This window comes from Pogona vitticeps, chromosome 6 (genome assembly GCF_051106095.1).
Source record: "Pogona vitticeps strain Pit_001003342236 chromosome 6, PviZW2.1, whole genome shotgun sequence".
Classification (NCBI taxonomy): Eukaryota; Metazoa; Chordata; class Lepidosauria; order Squamata; family Agamidae; genus Pogona; species Pogona vitticeps.
Genome location: NC_135788.1, coordinates 75022933 through 75044673, shown reverse-complemented (window position 1 = coordinate 75044673; position 21741 = coordinate 75022933). Strand labels below are relative to the sequence as shown.

The following is a 21741-nucleotide window of genomic DNA, read 5'->3' as shown; positions in this document are numbered from 1 at the left end:
GGGACAGTTCAGGGGGGTAATGATGAGCCAGAGACGGAAGCAGAGGGGAGTTCAGAAGCTGTGGTGGAAACCTTAACCACAGACAGCAGATTTGGACAGGAGCAAAAGGCAGACGCCACTCTCCAAAAGTGTTTTGAACAGGTGACTGACGCCCAGCTAACACCTGAAACCCCAGTGAGATTTCTGGAGAAAAAGGGGATTTTATATAGAGAAACCCTGAGGAATATCTCAAAAGGGGGAGATGGGATCAGAAGTCAGCTGGTGGTACCTGAAAAGTATCGCCCCATGATCTTACAAAGGGGTCACTCTGACATGTCTGCTGCACACTTAGGGGTGAAAGGGCCCCTTGATTTGATCAAACAAAATTGGGAGCAGATCACCCAGGATGACCCACAAGACGTTGTGACATACATAGACACCTTGATGAATGACCTAAGGAGAAATCTAGAGCTGGCAGCAGAAAACCTGCAAGCTCAGAAGGTCAGACAGAAAACATGGTATGACCACAAAGCTAGAGAGAGGCACTTTGACCCAGGGGAGGAAGTGCTTTGGCTTAGGCCCTGCAGAGAGAACAAACTGCAGCTCAAATGGGCAGGACCATATAGAGTCATTTCCAAGATGTCAGACCTGAACTACCTAATAGAGCAGGAGGAGAACCAAGCAAGGAGGGTGGTTCATGTGAATGCCCTAAAACCCTACTACAGAGGGGAACAGAGGGTTTTATTTGCGATAAAAGCAGCTGAGAGTGAGGAAGCTGAATTACCCTTCTGGGAGGGTAGAGGGGAAGTAAAATACAACCCAGAGGAGGTAAAGATCAGTCCTGCACTCACCCAAGACCAGCAGCAAGAACTAAAAATGCTGCTTAGTAAATATCAACAGGTGTTTTCCAACAAGCCGGGGATAGTGAAGGGAGTGATGCATCGGATCCACACAGGGGATGCACCCCCGCAGGCAGTATCCCCATACCGAGTAACGGGACCCTATAGGGACAAGGTGCGGAAGGAGCTGGACGAGATGCTGAGGGAGAACATAATCGTCCCCTCTTCTAGTCCTTGGTCCTCTCCGATAGTCCTTGTGGACAAGCCTGATGGGAGCATTAGGTTTTGTGTTGATTACAGGAAATTAAACCGTGTAACCACTCCTGATGCCTACCCAATGCCCAGGCTAGACAACCTGATTGAAACCATAGGGGGTTGTCGGTTCATCTCATCATTGGACCTGGTAAAGGGATATTGGCAATTAAGAATTGATCCCAGGGATCAAGAAAAGACTGCCTTTTGCAGCCCTTTTGGTCTCTATGAGTTTCGAGTCCTGAGCTTTGGTCTCAGAAATGCACCAGCCACATTCCAAAGGCTGATGGACCAGACCTTGGCAGGGCTCAGTGACTTTACAGTGGCCTACATTGACGACATAGGGATCTTCAGTAATACCTGGGAAGATCACCTGATACACCTGGAGTTAGTGCTGCAGAGGTTAAGTGCAGCAGGGCTAACAGTAAAGGCCAGCAAGTGTCAGCTGGGTAGCCCAGAAATAAAATACTTGGGTCACATGGTAGGGGGAGGAATGATAAAACCCCTGGAGGCCAAAATAGAAGCTGTTCGTGATTGGCCTAGACCCAACACCAAGAAAAAAGTCAAGTCATTTCTTGGGTTGGTGGGCTACTACAGAAAGTTCATCCCGAGGTTTAGCGAGATTGCGGCTCCGCTGACCGATCTGACGAGGAAGAAGGCTGATGACCGCATCCCGTGGACCAGCGACTGTGAGGCGGCGTTCCAGAGGTTGAAGGAGGCGTTAATCAACTATCCTGTGCTGCGCGCTCCAGACTTCGACCGGGAGTTCATCATCTACACCGATGCGTCTAGCAGCGGGGTAGGAGCAGTTCTGTGCCAGGAGGATGAGAATGGTGACCAGCATCCAGTGTCCTACCTGAGTAGGAAACTTCAAAAAGGTGAGAGACATTTGGCAACCGTGGAGAAGGAGTGTTTGGCCATAGTCTACGCGATCCAGAAGGCCAAGCCTTACATCTGGGGAAGACATTTTATTCTGTGTACTGACCATTCACCATTGCAATGGTTAAAGACAATGAAAACCCACAATAGCAAACTCATGAGGTGGGCTTTAAACCTACAGGACTATGACTTTGAAGTGAAGGTGGTCAGAGGGTCAGTGAACTGTGTTGCTGACGCCTTATCAAGAAGACCTGAAGAATGAAGACGGCGAAAGAACATGGACTATATGTATATAATGATGACAAAAAGTTAAATGTACCTGGTTTTGAATTTGGTTTGTATGAATAAAGGTAAATTGATGTAATGTATATGGTAAATGTTTAAATGCATAATTGCTATGGTTAACTTAGAATGTAAGTATGTGTAAGTATAATATGGTATGTATAACTGTTGTTGTATGTTTTATTCAGGTTGTTTTTTGGTGAAAAGCACCTTAGCTTTCCCCCTACAAAACAACTTATAAAGAGGGGAGGTGTTACATACAGCACTGATGTTACCTGTCTGTCATGGGTTTGGAGGGAAAGTTCCATCCTATGGGGTGTGGAAGGCGGGACATCAGGAGGAGGGGCTGTACTGTATATATATGTGGAGCGTGTGAGATGATGCTATGAGACACTGGGAGACACTGTGAGACACTGGGTTGTGACGAAGCAGCAGCTGGGAAGAAGAAGCTGTTGTGGGAGTCTGTGTGTCAGACAGGGTACTACTGTGTGTCAGAGTACCAACCTGATAGGTTCAGGTGTCTGTTGGTTAGCCAGAACTGATAGGTTCAGGGTCTGTGCTTCAAGTTAAGGGTTCTGTGTGAACCAAACTGTGTGTATGTATGAGTGAGAATAGCCACGTTACTTTATTTTATACACCTGATTGTTTATTTTTCCCTGTGTGTATTTAAAATAAACCTTATTCTTTTAATTGTTTAAAAATCCATCCCTGGTCTGTGTGACTTCTTAAAGGGAATGGTTGGTGGCAGCTTAGTAAACGTGTGGCAGATCCCAGTAGGTCTGGGTTTGTCACACAGAGCTGTGAAACTATTAAGATTCATACCTGAAATTTTGAATCTAACTTTTAAAAAAACTGCTTTAAAACAAAAAACGACACATGCAAGCAGCTTAAAGAGAGTATGCAATTTACCTAAATTCATATAAAAGCCAAGCCTTATTTTCTACCATGTATCACTTCCATTTTTGCTAAGTAGTGCTAGGTTTAATCTGTGCCCAGAAGTGGACCCACTTGAGTTGTATATGAAAAGGTGGGATTAAAAAAACTCCACCATATTCCATTTCTTTTCAATCACCATCAGATATTGTTGGGAACATTTTAATGAGAAATCCAGACTAAATATATTGGGCTTACGAAGTTTGTGCTCATGTTTGGAGCTTCTTCTCTTCCCCCCTCACCCTGCCATCATGAAGACGGGGGGGAAAGAAGGGTTGTATTGTGTTTAGAGAAACAGAGGAAGTCAATTTTGTTTCCTGCCAAAACAAATATCCGCTGGACGGTGTAGTCTACTCATTTCAATGCATGTGAAAATATTTGGTGCCGCGAAGTGACTTCCTTGGGTGGAAATAATCTTGATTTAATAATGAGATTGTGCAGAAAAAGGAAATCACAACTATTTTAGTAATTGAACGCAAGCAATTTGTTTATGGATATCATTTCCTATCTACACATTTAGCCCAAGAGTAAGTGTGGAGGAAGGGTAGAAGATGGAAGATGAACAGACTTGCCCTTAGTCTATTAATCCATCTGAGGCAGTGCTGTCTGCTCTTAAAGACAGTGGCTTCCCAACATGTCTGAGTGTATCAAACAATGTAAATAGACCTCAGCAAAAATACATAGTAAAACCTAAAATTACAAGGAGTGTGTTACTCTTCAATAGGAATAGCTCTGCATTGGCTTGGACTTGGGCTAGAAGACCATTGTGGTCCCTTCCAACTCTACAATTCTGTGATTCAGTTCTATGAACAGAAACAAACCTCCTAACCAATTACATTAAGGGTTACATACTAGTACAAAGTAACACAAGTTGGGTATATTTGTGGTTGCTGTCACCCCTGGCCAAGGTCAGAATGGCTGGCCAAATTTCCTCAACCATAGGCTCCATGAATTAGGAATCTTGATGTTGCTGGAGCTTGCCTTTATTGGAATCATGGAGCAGGATCCAGTCTAAGCAGCCTGCAGGGCAACATAGTTTCCTTCACTAGCCTCCACCCCCATTGCCCACTGTACTGAATTAGGTCCCAGTTCCCTCCACTGGTGTGCCAGAGTTCCCAGCTGAATTCACAGCACTAACACCAGCCAGCCAATGCCCTTTAGGGAGGGATACTAATGCTGATGGAGGTTCTGAAATTCAAGCAGCTTGTCCCTGATCCACTGCCACAACTGCTACTGGTGCCTCTTCCTCCACCAGCAAATCTTCTGGGTCGCTGTGAAGTTGGAAGGGGCCTACAAGGCCATCAAGTCCAACCCCCTGCCCAATGCAGGAATACCATAAAAGCATATCTGCCAGGTGATTATCTAAGTTTTTCTTGACTGCCTCCAGTGCTGGAGCACTCACCAACTCCCGAGATAATTGGTTCCACTGTTGTACTGCTCTAACAGGAAGTTTTTCTGATACTCAACCGAAATCTGGCTTCCTTTAACTTGAGCCCATTGTTGCATGTTCTGCACTCTGAGATGATTGAGAACAGATCCTGCCCCTCTTCTGTATGACAGCCTTTCAAATATTTGAAAAGTGCTATCATATCACCCCTCAGTCTTCTTTTCTCAAGGCTAAACATGCCCAGTTCTTTCAGCCTTTCCTCATAAGGCTTGGTTTCCAGGCCCCTGATCATCCTTGTCACCCTCCTCTGAACTTGTTCCAATTTATTAGCATCCTTCTTGAAGTGTGGTGTCCAGAACTGGACACAATACTCAAAGTGAGGCCTAACTAGTGCTGAAGAGAGGGGGACTCGCACCTTGTGGGATTTGGAAACTATACTTCTATTAAAGCAGCCTAAAATAGCATTTGCCTTTTTTTGTAGTGACATCACACAGTTGGCTCATATTTAGCTTGTGATGTGCTATTGATTTCTTTTTCCAAGGTGCAGTACTTTGCACTTATCCCTGTTGAATTTCATTCTGTTGTTTTTGGCCCAGTGCCCCATCCTATCAAGGTCTTTTTGAATTTTGTTTCTGTCTTCTAGGGCAGTGGTCCCCAACCTTGGGCCTCCAGATGTTCTTGGACTACAACTCCCAGAAGCCTTCACCACCACCTCTGCTGGCCAGGATTTCTGGGTGTTGAAGTCCCCAACCACCGTTTTAGGGTATTAGCTATTCTGCCCAATTTGGTATCATCTGTAAATTTGACAAGCATTCCTGAATGTCCTCATCCAAGGCATTACTGAAAATATTGAAGAGTCCAGGACTGAGCCTTGGGGTACCCCACTTGTGACCTCCCAGTTAGAAAAGGACCCATTACTCATCAGCCTCTGGATACGATTCTGTAGCCATTTGTGCATTCACCTGACACTTGATCTATCCAGCCTACACCTAGTTAGCTTGCTAATCAGGATATCGTGGGGCACTTTATCAAAAACTTTGCTGAAGTCAAGATATACTACATCTACAGCATTCCTTCTGTCTATCAGGGAGGCTACGTGATCAAAAAACGAGATCAAATTAGTTTGGCAGGATTTGTTCTTGACAAATCTGTGTTGGCTTCTAGTTATTACTGCATTGTTTTCTAGGTGCTTGCACAATGACTGCTTTACGATCTGTTCCAGAATTTTTCCTGGGATTGATGTCAGGCTGACTGGCCTGTAGTTCCCAGGTTCCTCTTTTTTGCCCTTTTGAAGATAGGGACAACATTAGCCTTCCTCTAATCCTCTGGCACCTTACCCGTTTCCCATGATTTCAAGAAAATAATGGATAGCAGTTCTGAGAGTTCTTCGGCCAGTTCCTTCAGTACTGTCAGATGCAGTTCATCCGGCCCTGGAGATTTGAACTAATTCAAGTTGGTAAAGTATTTCTTGACTATTTTTTTATCTGTCTCCAGCTGCAATCCTGCCCCTTCCCCACTTGAACTTCCAATTTGTTTGGAAGTTGATAGTCTTTCCTATGGGAAAAGATGGAACTAAAATAGGAAATGAGCACCTCTGCCTTTTCTTTGTCCTCTGTTACCATTTTTTCATCTCCATTGCAGAAGTGTGCCTCTATGTCATTTCTTTGTCTTTTCCCACTCACATACCCAAAGAACGCTTTTTAAATTCCTTTCAGTGTCTCTAGCTAAGCTCAGCTCATTCTCAGCTTTTTCCCTCCTAATGCCATCACTGCATTTCCTTGCTACTTGTCTGTACTCATTCTTGGTGGCCTGGCCTTCTTTCCACTTCCCGTACATGTCTCTTTTGATTTTTAGGTCCTCCCTGAGCTTTCTGTGAAGCCACACTGGCCTTTTTTACCGCCTCTCACTTTTTTCTTGTTAGAATTGTATGTAGCTGTACCTTTAGAATTGCTTTTTAAAGAAGCTCCCACCTTTCTTGGACTCCTTTTCTTGTTACGCTCCCTTCCATGGGACCTTATGTATCCTTCTTCTGAGATTATTAAAATTGGCTTTTAAAAAAAAATCCAGCAGAAGTGTGTGGCTGCACTCTGCTTTCATTTCCTTTGAAATAAAGAATTCTAGAAGGTCACTCTCGTGTAGAATTCCCCTTACTACCACTTTCCCCACGAAGTCATCTCTGTTGGTCAAAATCAAGTCAAGGATAGCAAGTCCTCTAGTTTCTTTCTCCACTTTTTATATGAGATAATTATCAGCCATACAAGCCAGGAATTTTTTGGAAAGGCCATACTTGGCAGAATTTGCCTCCCAACATATATCTGGATAACTGAAATCTCCCATCACTAGTACATTGTGTCTCTTTGAAAACGCTGCAATTTGTTTTTCAAAAGTTTCATCCACTTCCTCTCTTTGATTGTGTGGTCGGTAGTAGACTCCAACTACCAAGTTCCTTTTCTTTTTTGCCCCAACTAGATTGATCCAGATGCTCTTGATGGGACAGCCACTCGTCTCCTCCTATATTTCTGTGCAGGAATGCGTATTTGGAACATATGCTGCAACTCCACCTTCCTTTTTTAGCCTCTCTGTTCTTTTTGATCAGTTTATATCCCTTAATTGCTGTATTCCAGTCATGGGAGTCATCCCACCAAGTTTCAGTTATTCCTATCAAGTCATAGTTACCCTCCTGAATTAAAATTTACAGTTCTTCTTGTTTGTTTCCCATACTCCTGCTATTCCTATACAGATACTGGAGCTTTTGTGATTTGTGGCCTGTTTGTCTTTGTACATTTTAATGAATATTATTATGACTATTATTATGATTATTGATATGATTATTTTTGCTATTATTATTGTTAATGTTATTATTGTTGCACTTTTGATCAGTTTGGTCCATTCCTCTTATTATGTGTAAGGTTTTATCTACCCTTAACTCTTTGCTTGCATCTTCCTTCCCCTTCCAAATCAGTTTAAAGCCCTCCTGATGAAGTTCTTCATGCTGTGGGCAAACACATTCTTCCCAGTCCTTGTTAGATGCAAGCTGTCTCTTGCTAGTAGTCCTTCTTCCAGGAAGCTTAGCCCGTGGCCCCCAAAACTAAATCCCTGTCGTTGACACCACCTTTGTAGCCAGTCATTCACCCAGAGGATCTTCCTTTCTCTTTCAATTCCTCTTCCAAGCACCAGTAGGATAGATGGAAAACCTATCTGGGCCCCAAAGTCCTTGAGTTTCCTTCCCAAAGCTTCAAAGTCAGATGTGATTTCTTGGTAGCTCCTCTTGGCAGTGTCATTTGTTCCTACATGAACAAGAAGAAAGGGATATGTATCTGTAGGTTTTATGAGTGTTGACAATTCTTCAATCACATCCCTTTTTTAAAAAAAAATCTCATGATTTGTTTACTTCATATCCTAGAGATAACTGTACCCCTTAGGATAAAGAAAATACAGATGTCTTATCCATCTCTGTCACTGATGTGTAATAAGAAAGTCACCTGATAATTTTAGAAATTAGTCTTATAATGTGCTGCCCATAACAAATTATTCTCAGCTTCTGTTGTTTTGCTATATGCCAACATGAAGCAGAAACACAATGCTCCTTGTGTTTTTTTGCCATTTACAGTTAGCCTTCTAGAATTACCAAGGCTGATGTTACAAAGCTGTGTTTTACTAATTCTGTGACCCAATCAGGAACTATACATATATTAATAGACAGCCATTGATTGCTTTAACTAAGCTTTTCAACTTCTTCTCTATGTTTGTGAGTACATAACACTTAGCTGACATTTAAGAGGGTAAGCAGCCAAATTTTATTTATTTTTTCAAAATGCAAAATACCTTTTGCTTCATGTATAATAACAAAAACAGTATAGTTTCAGAGACTGATAGTGGATTACTACCTCCATATTTTGCATGCAAACCAGCAAAAATTTGGTTTACTTCACATGCGTATATAATTTATATGTATATATAAACAGGGAATGCAAGTTTTATGAATATGGCCAATAGATGTATGCTAGCGTGACTATCTTGGCAAAGCCTACCTGATTGATTCCCAAATGGATGTATGAGACTGGTAGAACTGACATTTGTCATAATAAATCCATTAACTAGTTTTTACTGTGTCATGTCTCATGCACATAGCTCTGGAATGCACACAACAGTAGGAAGGATGTCCTAGAATTCTCAGTCACAGTTTCCTACAGCACAGAAGGGGACAGAGGCAGCTTTGGAAGGGGAAGAGCAGGATTCCCTGCAGTTCATGGGCTTATGAGTTTCTTCTGATCTCATTTTATCTTCTCCTCTTGTGAACCCCATTTTTCTTACAGTATTTTAAGGACTGAAAGTGCATTTATTTATTTATTTATTGGATTTCTATCCCACCCATCTAGACTAAAGGTCTACTCTTGAAGGGAAGCTATTTCTTGAAGGGAAATTGCTATTCACATCATATCAGTTCCAGCAGAATTATTCTTATCTCTCAATTTGTTCTTCTTGGCCTTTGGTTTTCAGTAGTCAATTTTTTTGTATTCTAATGGCCAGTCTCTATTGTTTGCCATAGCAATGGCAATAGTAGTTGTGCATTGGGGGGAAAACAGTGGATAAACTTCATAGTTTTGTTAGTGGTGTTATGTGCCTTTAAGTCCCCTTTGACTCATATTTAACCTATAATGAGTGACCTCCAAAATGTCTTATCATTAATGGCCCTGCACAGCTGTGGCTTCCTTTATGGAGTCAATGCATCTCAGATTTGACCTTCCTCTTTTCCCACTGCTTTCAATGCTTATTCTTCCCTTCTCATGATGTGTCCAAAGTACAACAGCATCAGTTTTATCATTTGATGTCAGTTATGTCAATACGTGAAAGGTATACAGAAGGGCAAGATCTGTTTTTGATCACCCTGGAGCGCAGGGCATGTTATAAGGGGCTCAAGTTACAGGAAGGCTGGGACTGCTCTGGTTTGGGGCCAGAGCAGAAGTGTGGCCTCCTGTCTGCTCCCGTGGCATCCTCAAAACAGTGATGCTGCGTGGCTGGCAGTGGAAAAGGGATGGAACCTGTTCCTGCTCCGCATTGCACTGGTGCAGTGCGACTGGCCAGCGTGATGTGTAGGTGGAAAAACTGCTGGCCCGAGGACATGAGGAGAGGAGTTCCCACTCTGGTTCACCTGCCTGGCCTAAAACCATCCAGTTGTGGCCTTTTCCCTCTTGTCTTGGTGTGATGTGTTTGTTCCTAGGCCAGGCCTGCTAACCATATGCCAACAAGCTAGATTTAGGCTGAATATCAGGAAAAAAAACTTAACTATTAGAGCAGTATGACAGTAGAACCAATTACCTCTGGAGGTGGTGAGGGTTCCAACGCTGGAGGCATTCAAGAGAAAACTGGACAATCATCTGTCAGATCTGCAGATGCAGCAATTATCAAGCAAACATATGCATGTTCATATATTCACAGAGAGAGAAATACTTGTTTGTTAGTCACTCACATTCACACACAAACAGAAATATTTCTGTTGATTAGTCACTCTTATAAGTGTGTGGGTGCATGAGCATGATTGAGTGTGCAATTGTAAAGTGAATAAAAGGTACTGTCACACCTTTGCTGGAGGGATTGTCTTCAAAGAGGATCTAGAGCCTCAAGATTGAGACGGTACCAAGAAGCAAACTGCGTCTGAGGATCTTCAAAGTGGTTGGAAGGCCATTTAAGAGAATGAGGCAGTAGAGGAGAGCCCATGCCAGGAGAGTAAGACAGGATGAAAGCATGAGCAGGTCTGGATGTGACTCCAAAATCTCCCTGTCTGCAAGAGAGGACTTTTCAGGTCTCCTTGAGGAAAAGATCTTTCTCCCAGGCAGACTTTACATTGAAATACCAATACTGGAGTTCTGAATGAAATCCTAGCGACAATAGGAGCCTCAGCTACATGCTGAAAACAATGTCTGCATGTAGTTTGGACATTGTCAATTGGATGCCTTGGTGTTTCCCTGAATATGGACTTTGGTGCTTCTTTTGAAGTGCCCTCTCCTGCTTGATTTGTGCCTAAAACTTTACCTATTGAATATTGGCCAGCTTCTTGACTGTGATTCTGGATCTGCCTTCCTCTGATTTATCTATTCTGCGGATAGCACCTTCTGGCTTTAAAACTGAGTTGTCTGTTGACAATATTTTCTTATTGCATTATCCTGTATTGCCTTCTCTCTCACTTGGATCCTGCCAGCTTATAGTGTGGGCTGTTAAGACCTTGCTGTTAGAGCCTGCTGGACTCAAGACAGGTACCACTTTATAGATGCTAAGCCAGGTTTAAATTTGACTATAATTATATCAAAATGATGTACAGTTAGTGTAGTTTCCTAATTGAATCAAAACATTCATTGCTTTCTTTGGAACGATTTTAATGCAGCTCTTAATTGCCTTAATTAGCTAGAATTTTCAAAAGAGTTGCCAAGGCTGTTCTAAGGTTAGGTGGGCACCCATAGTTTCTCAATTTTACCTGTTAATTTATCGAGGCAGCATGCATGTTGTAATAACAATAGGGTACCATATTCAAGCCAAGACATTATACTGCATTTTAAACTGGCTCAATAACATGAATTTTAATGTTATAAAGCAGAGCATCCATAGTCTGTGAGTGTTCAAAATGAATTGACCACTCGGAAATAATTAAACTAGGACTGTCAGCATAATGTTATTGTTATTTGTTTAGTGTCTGAGGAGAGAATAGAAGGGGAATTGTACTCCAGAGGCACAAGATTATGGCAAAACACATGAAGAACAGGGGTTTATGAATGAAGCATTAACTTCTTAAAATTTTGGCATATGATTTTTGCCTATATTACGTAAATGAACCCAAGAGGGGTAGTCCTGTGACTATATGAGACTTAACAAATTAATTCCAAGTGTGTGAGTGAACTCTTTTATGATGCTTACCTTCCTTTTGAAGATCAATTCCTGTCTTGGTTTCTTTGGCTATTTGGCTAAGAAGTGAAATTCTCTAATAGCTTACAATTTAATTCTGTTAAAAGGAGAGAAAGGAGCCGATGCCAACAACAGGAGCCTTTCCTTCTTGCTGTAAAACTGGGTGATTTGTGGTGGTGATGGCATACCAATTCAATCAACCCATCACTCCCAGAGGTCAGGGACGTATGTTGCAATTGTTTTTGAGCTTTTCTGTTGCCCCTCAAATTGGAGACCAAGATAAAAACTTTAAACATGTGGTTACACTATTTATATTTGGATAATTGGAGCACAGATGTTAAAATAATGGACATTCACTGTTCTCCTGATTTGGAGTATTTGGCAGTGAAATGCCGCCCCTTTTACCTGCCTTGTGAGTTTAATGTTGTTATAATAACAGCAGTATATATACCTCCTGATGCTAACACAACCACAGCTTTGAGTTGTTTGTTAACTGCTATCAGCAAACAGCAGCAGGCCTACCCAGATGGAGTGCTGGTGGTAGCAGGTGATTTCAATCAAGCCAATTTAAAGACCGTCCTGCCTAACTTTTATCAGTATGTGGACTGTCCCACTAGAGGGGAAAATACCTTGGATCAGGTATATAGTAACATCATGCATGGATATAAGACGAAGCCATTGCCTAGCTTGGGACAGTCAGATCATATATTTCTTTTTTTGATTCCATCATACAGACCTCTTGTTAAAAGAATCAGACCATCAATTAGAGAAATACAAGTGTGGCCAGTGGATGCATCTGAGCAACTTCAAGATTGCTTTAGGAGCACTGATTGGACACTGTTTGAGGAGGACAATGTTGATACTTATGCCTCGGCAGTACTGTTTTATATCAAAAGCTGCATCAATGTTGTTACTACCACCAGACAAGTACGAGTGTTTTCTAATAACAAGCCTTGGCTAAATAGAGAAGTGCGCCTTTTATTAAAAGCCAGAAATGCTGCTTTTCATTCTGGTGATGAACTACAGTACAGAGAGGCCAGAGCTAAATTGAAAAGGGGCATTAGGGATGCCAAAGCTATGTACAGCCAGAAAATTGAGCAACATCTTGAGAGTTCTGACACTCGTCGAGTATGGCATGGCCTACGACAAATCATGGGACAGAGTAACAAAAACAGTCTGTGTAGCAGCAGTGATTTTTTGGCTGAGCAGTTAAATCAATTTTTCAGCCGTTTTGAGGTGGAAACAGGAACAACCATTATTCCAGCACCTACTGTCTATAATACATCACTAGAATCTACCATCGACAGACAACCACTAGTACTGCAGATTTCAGATGTGAGACGCGCTTTCCAGAATATTAACGTTCGAAAGGCAGCTGGACCAGATGGAATCATGGGACGAGTTATTAGGGGCTGTGCTGCAGAATTAGCTGGAGTTTTTACGGATATTTTCAATCTATCCTTGTTGCAGTGTTCAGTCCCCACTTGCCTGAAGACATCTATTATAGTGCCAGTCCCCAAGCAGTCAGCTGTGGTATCTCTCAATGATTATAGACCAGTAGCTTTAACATCTGTTGTTATGAAATGTTGCTGGATTACATTAAGGCTAGTCTTCCACCTTCTTTGGACCCATGGCAATTTGCATACAGGAAAAATAGATCTACTGATGATGCTGTGTCCATTGTACTCCATACTGTATTGAGCCACTTAGAACATCAGGGAACTTATGAGAGGCTGTTGTTTGTGGATTATAGCTCTGCTTTTAATACCATTCTACCAAATAGGTTGTTTTTTAAAATGATCAACCTGGGATTACCTCAGGAGATCTGCATGTGGATAAAGGATTTTCTGACAGATAGGCCACAGTCAGTAAGGATGGGATCTCACCATTCTTCTACCCTGGTACTAAGTACAGGAGCTCCCCAGGGCTGTGTGCTAAGTCCCTTCCTCTATTCCCTGTACACACATGATTGCACCCCACTGTATAACACCAATGCAATTATTAAATTTGCGGATGATACGACAGTGGTGGGGCTCATAAATAAGAACAATGAGTCTGCTTATAGAAAGGAAGTACAAAGGTTGATACTTTGGTGTAAAGAAAATCATCTCACACTTAACATCAAAAAAAAACTAAAGAACTTATAATTGATTTTAGGAGGAAGAGAAATGTAGATTTACCACTGTACATAAACGGTGAGGAAGTGGAGAGAGTTGGTAGTTTTAAATTTCAGGGTACTTACATCTCAGAGGACCTATCATGGACTATAAATGCCAACATGCTAATGAAGAAGGCACAGAAGAGGCTGTATTTCCTGAGAATGCTTGGCAAGTTAAATTTATCTCAGCATTTACTTCTGTCATACTAGCGTAGCACCATTGAGAGTGTCCTAACCTATGGCATTCTGGCATGGTTTGGGAGTAGCTCTGTAGCGAACAAAAAAGCTGTACAGAGAACCATTAAAATTGCCCAGAATATCATCGGGCTCCAGCTACCAACCCTGGATGACATCTTCACATCCCGCTGTCTAAGGAAATCACATAGCATCCTGAGAGACTCTTCCCATCCTGCTTATAACTTTTTTGAACTGTTACCATCTGGCAGAAGATATAGAACAGTTAAGACTCAGACCACACGTTTTCTCAATAGTTTTTATCCCAGAGCTATAATTGCAATTAATAATGAGCTTAAAGACCACCAGTAATGAATAATTAGTTGGACTGTGTTACTTAGCCTGTAGTGTAGATGTTTGTATTTTTAGTGGGGGACTTTTAGTGGGTGGGGAGTGTTTGGGGAATTTTATGTGTGTGCATGTGTCTGGTCTCTGGGTGTCTGTGAATTTCATTGTATGTGTATATACTTACAATGACAATAAATAATAATAATAATAATAATAATAATAATAATAATAATAATAATAATAATAATAATAATAATAATAATAATAATAATTATTATTATTATTATTATTATTATTATTATTATTATTATTATTATTATTATTATTATTATTATTATTATTATTATTATTATTATTTGCACAATAACTTGTGAGAGGAGAAGGGTAAAAGAAAATGTGTTGACTAACTCCTTCATGATTGCACAGTGATTTGAACTGAACACTTCTTATGTCAGATCAGCACACTATCCAGTATGGCTCATTCCCAACCTACAGTATTGTTGAAGGGCTAGTTGTCATTTCTATAGATCTCATTATTTTGTTTGAAAACAGGAGAAGGCAAGTACATTATGTTTGCCAGACAACTATAGGATACATACTTTTCATCAGTTTGAGCCAGATTGGTAGGAGGCATGGAACACCTAATCGCTAGCTGATCAGCATCACTTTTACAGAATTATACTTAACACATTTGTTTACCTTTTGAAATAAGATACTGTACTTTCTCTCATTATATTCCTTTATTCATATGCCTGCAGTGGCCAATTGTTGGACTAGATTACTTTTCAGGTCACTTCCAACTCTACAGTACTGTAATTCTAAAATTCACTGCATGGCTTTTAGGCCATTTTCACATATATTACAATGTCATCTTGAGATGAATGTATCTTTAACATTTTATATTTAAGAGCCATGCAAAGGCTTAAAAAGGAAGTTGAGAACATAATTACACAGTCTATACCAGTATAACAATCAAGTAAAAAAAAAAATACACCCTCAGTGAATTCTATGGTTTTACATAGCGGGATATAATAAAATCATTTGATCCTTAGCAGGTTTGAAAATGCGTTTAATGCGTTCCTATGGGGGATAAACTCACCGTTCAGCGATGTTCCTCCATAGGGGCGGCCATTTTCAGTGCCTCTAAAGCGAGGCAGCACAGCGGGGCGGCCATTTTGGAACCGCCGACCAGCTGACCGAAAATGGGGTCTTTGGCATTTTCCCCCAGCTGAGGCAGGAGCTTCAAAGCCCCACCGCTCAGCTGGGGGAAAATGTCGGCAGTCGGCGGTGGCTTTGGAAGGACCCCAAGGCCACCGCCAACCACCGACATTTGCCTTCCGAGCTCTCAAAGGGCTTCTCCCCAACATTGGAGAAAGCCCTTTGAGAGCGGCGAAGCACTGGAAGCCATCCGGAACCCCCCTGCCCCCGCCCCCGCCCCCGCCGCTTGTAGCCACCCTGCACCCGGCCAGCACGTCCGAGAGGCAGTGGAGAAGCCTTCCCCCGAGGCCTCTCGGAAGCGCTGGCTGCGAAAATGCCGGCCAGCGTGTCTGAGAGGACTTGGGGGAAGGCTCCTCCTCCACCCCTCAGATGCGCTGGCCGGCATTTTCGCGGCCAGCGCTTCCGAGCTGCAGTGAAGCCTTCCCCCGAGGTCTCTCGGACACGCTGGCCACGAAAATGCTGGCCAGCGTGTCCAAGCGGCGGTGGCGGAGCCTTCCCCCTCCTCCCGCCTCTGCCCGACCCACCCTGCACCTCATCGCTGCCGCCGCTGGGTGTCGGAAGCCGCTTCCAAAGCCCAGTGGTGGCAGCGGAGAAGGGGGTGATGGGTTGGGAGGAGGGCGGCCGGGATGCGCCCCCCGGCCGGCTTCCCCTTCCATGGTCGGACTCTCAGGAGTCCGGCCATGGATGGGGTAACCGGCCGGGTGGCGGGTCCAAGCCCCTGCCACCGCTGCCGCTTGGATCCGCCCCCCGGCCGGTTCCCCTTCCAGCCAGCTTCGCAAACCCCTCCCCGCCACCCATCAGCTGTTCTTCGGTCTGCCTCTCTGTCCCCACCCATCTCCAGCCCGGGTTGCCGGGGCTGGAGATGGAAGGGGAGAGAGTGGCAGCCCGAAGCTTGAAGGGGTTTGCGAAGCTGGCTGGGAAGCCAGCTTTGCAAAACAAAAAACAAAAAAAACCCCCGCCCATCAGCTGTTCTTCGGGGCTCTCTCTCTTCACCCCTCGAAACACAGCTGATTGGTGGGGCCTTTGTGATGATCGTGGGGAAGCGCTTCCCCACAATCATCACAAAGCGATTTCCCTCCATTTAAAACATCGTAATGTGATCGCTTTTGTGATCGCAAAAAATCAATCGTTATGCAGATTCATCGTTAAACGGGGCACTCGTTAAATGAGGCACCGCTGTATTTAATTTCACCATGTAAAAGGGAATAGAACTGTTCCAATCCTGTAATATTTTTAAATTGTTGAATTGTCTGCACACCTTCCTGCGCCAACCACTTTTCCAGATATTTACAGTGGGGTCTTGACTTGAGAACTTAATCCGTATTGGAAGGCGGTTCTCAAATCAAAAAGTTCTCAGGTCAAATCTGCATTTCCCATAGGAATGCATTGAGAACCATTTGATCCGTATCTGCTCTTTTCCATCCATAGAAACTAATGGGAAGCTGCTATTCCACCTTCGACCACTAGAGGGGGATATTTTGTTTCTTTTTTTTCTTAGGTCAAGAAAGGTTCAGGGAAGGCAGGGGAAATACAGTCCAGGCAATACAGTACCAGGCAGTCTGAAGACTGTCTCCCAATCCACTCTCTAAACGCTGGGAGGAGTGAGGAAGCAGACAGGCACCCTTTTCACTGGCCAACAGTTAACTGAAAGTTCACATTTTGCACTTTCCCTGCCTCCCACGTGGTTTTTTTCAGTTCTTAACTCAAATCTAAGTACTTAAGTCAAGTCAATATTTTCCTATGAGAGCGGTTCTTAAGTCAAAATGTTCTTAACTCGAGCCGTTCTTAAGTCAAGACCCCACTGTAGCTAAATTGGCACCAAGTTTTGTGTAAGACTCATCTGGTTTCTTTGACAGTGTTCTGAATCTTTGCCTCAGCTGTTCTGCATTTGTGCCAAACCTAGCAAACACCAACTTTTTAAATTCAGAATAATTTTTTATCATTTCAATTGGCATTTCGGCATAGACTTCAGCCAGACACCCACTAATTTGAGATCCTAAAATTATCATTTTCTCTGATTCTCTGACAGAAAAATCAGCACACGCTCTTTCAAAAAGAGTTAAAAATGCGTCTGGACAGTCTCCTTGTTTAAAAGAAGGAAATTTCTTTAAATCTGCTTTTGACAACTGCCCTTCTTCCGAATTGGAGTTTCTATTATTGTTATTATTCTGATTTAACAATTCTAGCCTCCTAAGTTCAAAAGACATACGCTCTTTCTCCAGAGCAATCTTCTCCCTTTCTATTTCAGCCTCTCTGTCCATTCTCTCTTTCTCTTTCTCCAATTCTAATTGCCTCATTCTGAATTCATGTACTTGTGCTAACTCAAATTTTCTGAGGTCTGTTAAATATTCTCTAGAGGACTCTTCCTCTTGAGCTGAGGAAAATCTTTCCTCTTCCCCATTAAACTCTTCATCTGAACTAGCTGCCATCTCAGCAGATCTTGGTTCAAGTTCAGTTTTTCTACTACGGGTTAAGGGCATTTTATTCACAAAAGGCTCTTCTCTCAATTTTCAAGCCTCTGTTTAAAGTCACTTTTTTCCTGTGCTATTGGTCTGTGATATATAGTTGCAGCCTTCACCAGCACACAGCTAGCAACTGTAACTATGCTTCTTTGGCTTCTGCCCCTTAAGCTGGGCCTCTTGCCAAACAAAGGTTACTTTATTATTTTGCCTCTGACACCACTCTGAAATTAACACAGCTCTACCCAGACCTAGGTTCTGCTCTTTAAATGGAGATCCCTCAGCTTTGCTGCCCTTGGTCTTCGCTATGTCCCCTCAGAGTTTCCCTAAACTCTGGACACGCTGAGCAAGCCACCACAGCCTTTGCCTTGGGCCACTCTCCCTCACAAAATGGACTCTACAGAGCTGGACAAGGAAACTCAGTTTTCACTCTGAAGTTTTAGCGCGCTTCTACTAGGCTCTGCTCCCCTTGAGTCAGGCCCTAGAAGGTAACCCACACTCTCCACTTCAGATGACCCTAACTGAAGACCTTCGCTCTGGTCACTTTTGCCAAGGCTTTATTGGACTACTCGTATCCTGCTGCTGGACACCAGTTTTATTGTAACAGCCTCCTCATGCGTCACAAAGGGGCTATTACCTCACACTCACTCACACTTAATTCACGCTGCCACCAACCATTCCCTCAAATAATACTTCAGGCCAATGTATGATTTTAAAATAAAAGAACTTGTGTTTATTGTGTACAACAAAAGGAATGGTAAATCACTTGAAGAAAAATAATAAGGCAATCACTATAATAATGTAACACTCACACACACTCTCTCAGAGACCCTCACTAGATAGCACAGTTCTTACTTCACAATATCATCAAGCCCTAGCCTTCCTAGCATAATCCTATCTCGTCCCTATCTCAAATCCCTATCTAAAGCACTCACACCATTCACTCCCCTTATATACACTAGCTCCACCCCTTATGTCCCACCTTCCGTCACGCTATTGGCAGATGGCATACAGCTTCAGCAGTGACGGACAGGTGATGTCAATGTTACTGTAACAGTAACCACCTGTATAAAAGCCAAAGTTTTAGCAGTTTGCTGTTCTGGAGTATTTAGGTGTGTGTTAACACATTGCCAAGGAGGAGACACATCAGCAATGATCATAAAGAATCAATTGTTGCTGTCCATCCATCTGGGATGGGTCAGAAGGCCATTTACAATTTAAAGTCCGTCATTCTACAGTGAGGAAGATTATTCAAGACAGTTGCCAGTCTTCACAGGGGTGAAGCAAATTTACCCCAACATCAAACTGTACAATGCTCAGAGAAATTGCAAAAAACCCAAGATTTACTTCTCAGAATCCGCAGGCCTCAGTTAGCATGTTAAATGTTAAAGTTCATGACAGTACAATTAGAAAAAGACTGAACAGGTCTGGTTGGTTTGGAAAAGATACCAAGAGAAAGATTCTTCTCTCGAAAAAAGGACATGGCAGTATGGCTTAGGATTGTAAAGTTGCATCTGGACAAACCAAAAGACTTCTGGAACAATGTCCTTTGAACAGTTGAGATGTTTGGACATAATGCAGAGCATCACATTTGGCAAAAAACAAACAGCAGATCAGCACAAACACCTCATACCAACTGTCAAGCACGGTGATGGAGGGGTGATGATTTGGGCTTGTTTTGCAGCCACAGGGCCTGGGCATCTTGCAGTCATTGAGTCAACCGTGAACTCTTCTATATATCAAAATGCAGTATTCTAAAGTCAAATGTGAGGCCATCTGTCTGACAGCGAAAGCTTGGTCGAAATTGGTTCATGCAACAGGACAATGTTGCACAGCACACCAGCAAATTTACAAGTGGTGGGCCAAAATTCCTCCGCAACAATGAATGAGTTCCAGGTAAACCATGAATTGGGGGAAAAAGAAACAAAAGAATCTGAAAGTGCTGATCCTTTTTGTTTAATGAAAAGGCTAATATACAAAAGATGTGAAAGAGGTACCTGCCCAAAATAATCCAAAATGAATCCAACATAGGTGTTTTCACTGTGCAGATTGCTAGCATTTACATGTAATCCCAATCAAGTGTCCACAGATGCTTCTCAATGTTATACAGCCCAAATATTATGCATATAATAACCTTTGTAGCTGAAAACTGCCAGCCAGTTTTGAACCTGTTGATTCTTATAACTGGCGATCCTGGAAGTTATAAAATACCACGAACGCTTGAGGTAAGGTTTATACTTCTAAGGACAAAAACTTCTCTCTTCCTTTACTTGGTATACTACTAAAACGTGTCCCAATAGGCAAAATTGCCAGATTTTCAAGACACATTTGGTGGCTTTTAAAAGTATTCAGAAACAGAAATTGCTTGTAAAAATTGAATCAGTTATGGTTATCCTCCTTCTCTTTGGCAGATGTCTCAAGATTCATCACAGAATGATTTACAAAAGAAAAAAAGACGTGCCCCACCTCCACCAATTCCTATAACGCCAGAGAGAACAGAAGAAATAGAAGACAAGAGGAAAAGCACAGTTGGTAAGAACAGTTCAGTTTGAACTCAGTGCATGTACCGACCTGCAAGTGTTGTGCTGCCTTGCTAGTAATATTGAAGTATTCCCCCATGGATAAAAAACTATGTAATCCTGAAATTTTTCAGTACAACAAAAGGAAAGTCTGGAAATAATGAAGCATGGGATATTTTATTGAATAACTGCACCGAAGTGGCCAATTATTGTAGTTTTAGAATATGTAAAATGGTAGGTTAAATTTCAAATATTTTGGCTTTCCCTCTATATCACAAGAGTAGCATGTAATCCAGATGAAATTAAGTATTTTAGGGCCCACTATGTACAAAGCAATTTTATACATGTCTCCTTAAAAGTAAGTTCCTTTGAGTTCATTCAGCCTTAATACCTGAATGAATTAGCAGCCTCAACTATAATTGATCATTTAATTAAAATTAGTAGGACTTCAAAATGCTTAATTTAGCTGAACCATTCCCCAGCTTTGAACAGTTGAGCTAAGTAGATTTGCAGGCTATACCCAAAGATAAACACTTTGAAGTCCTGTTCACTTAAAGTGGGGGAAATGAAATTCGACCAAAAATAATCCTGATGCTCTCTGTTTCTTTATGAACTCAGACAATGATACTAAATTAATATCTAGTTTCATGAATGACTCACTCATATTGAATAGCATGCTTCTATATAGTGGGCAGCATTATCAATATATGATGTTTAGAAATCACAATGCACAGATCACTTCATGGCAGCAAAAACTTATATGCCCTCAAAAATGGAAAAAGCATGAACAGCTGAAAATCTCACTGTGGTCAGTTTGAGCTCTACAGTAGTATGATTTAATGGATTCCTAAAAGCTATGACATATATCATAGATAGAAGTAATTAACTTAGTGTATTAAAATAAAATTGTGTTAAAGGTTGCATGAGGCATTCAAGATTTCATCGGCTGCCTTTAGCATCATGTTTTACAGGAAACCCAGTGCAGTAAGTCAGCACTCTGTCATATCTATTTGCTTACACTACAGATGCTCCTCACTTTAGAAGAAATCTATTTCTCCATTTATGTTCAGTAAATGCCTCATGTTTTATGCCGTAGTATTTAAGAGGCATTTGGACAGTGTCACCGTAGCTACCAACACGAATTTGACCCAACTCCGAGAGGCAGTGGAAGACAGGAGGGCCTGGCGTGCTCTGGTCTATGGGGTCACGAAGAGTCGGACACGACTAAACAACTAAACAACAACAAATTTAAGAGGCAGCACATGTCTGTTATCTTACGATTCAGCCTGGGTCATTGGCACTTTATTTATATTCTCTAAGAAGAATGTTATTATGGTACAGTGACGAAGAACAATTTTCAGAAATTCATCTGTTTAATATTTGTGGATATTATAAACCCCATCCCTCCTCTTAGAAT

General features: G+C 42.1%; 1 protein-coding gene across 14 annotated transcripts in view; it reads left to right on the top strand.

The window, feature by feature from the left end:
• COBL (cordon-bleu WH2 repeat protein) overlaps positions 1-21741 on the top strand; it is a 187648-nt gene that overhangs the window by 110918 nt on the left and 54989 nt on the right. For all 14 annotated transcript variants that reach the window (XM_078377595.1, XM_078377592.1, XM_073003890.2 and 11 more), the window contains one exon: positions 20217-20337. In XM_078377595.1, coding sequence (XP_078233721.1) covers positions 20217-20337 — 121 coding nt within the window. The remainder of the gene's footprint in view (positions 1-20216; positions 20338-21741) is intronic.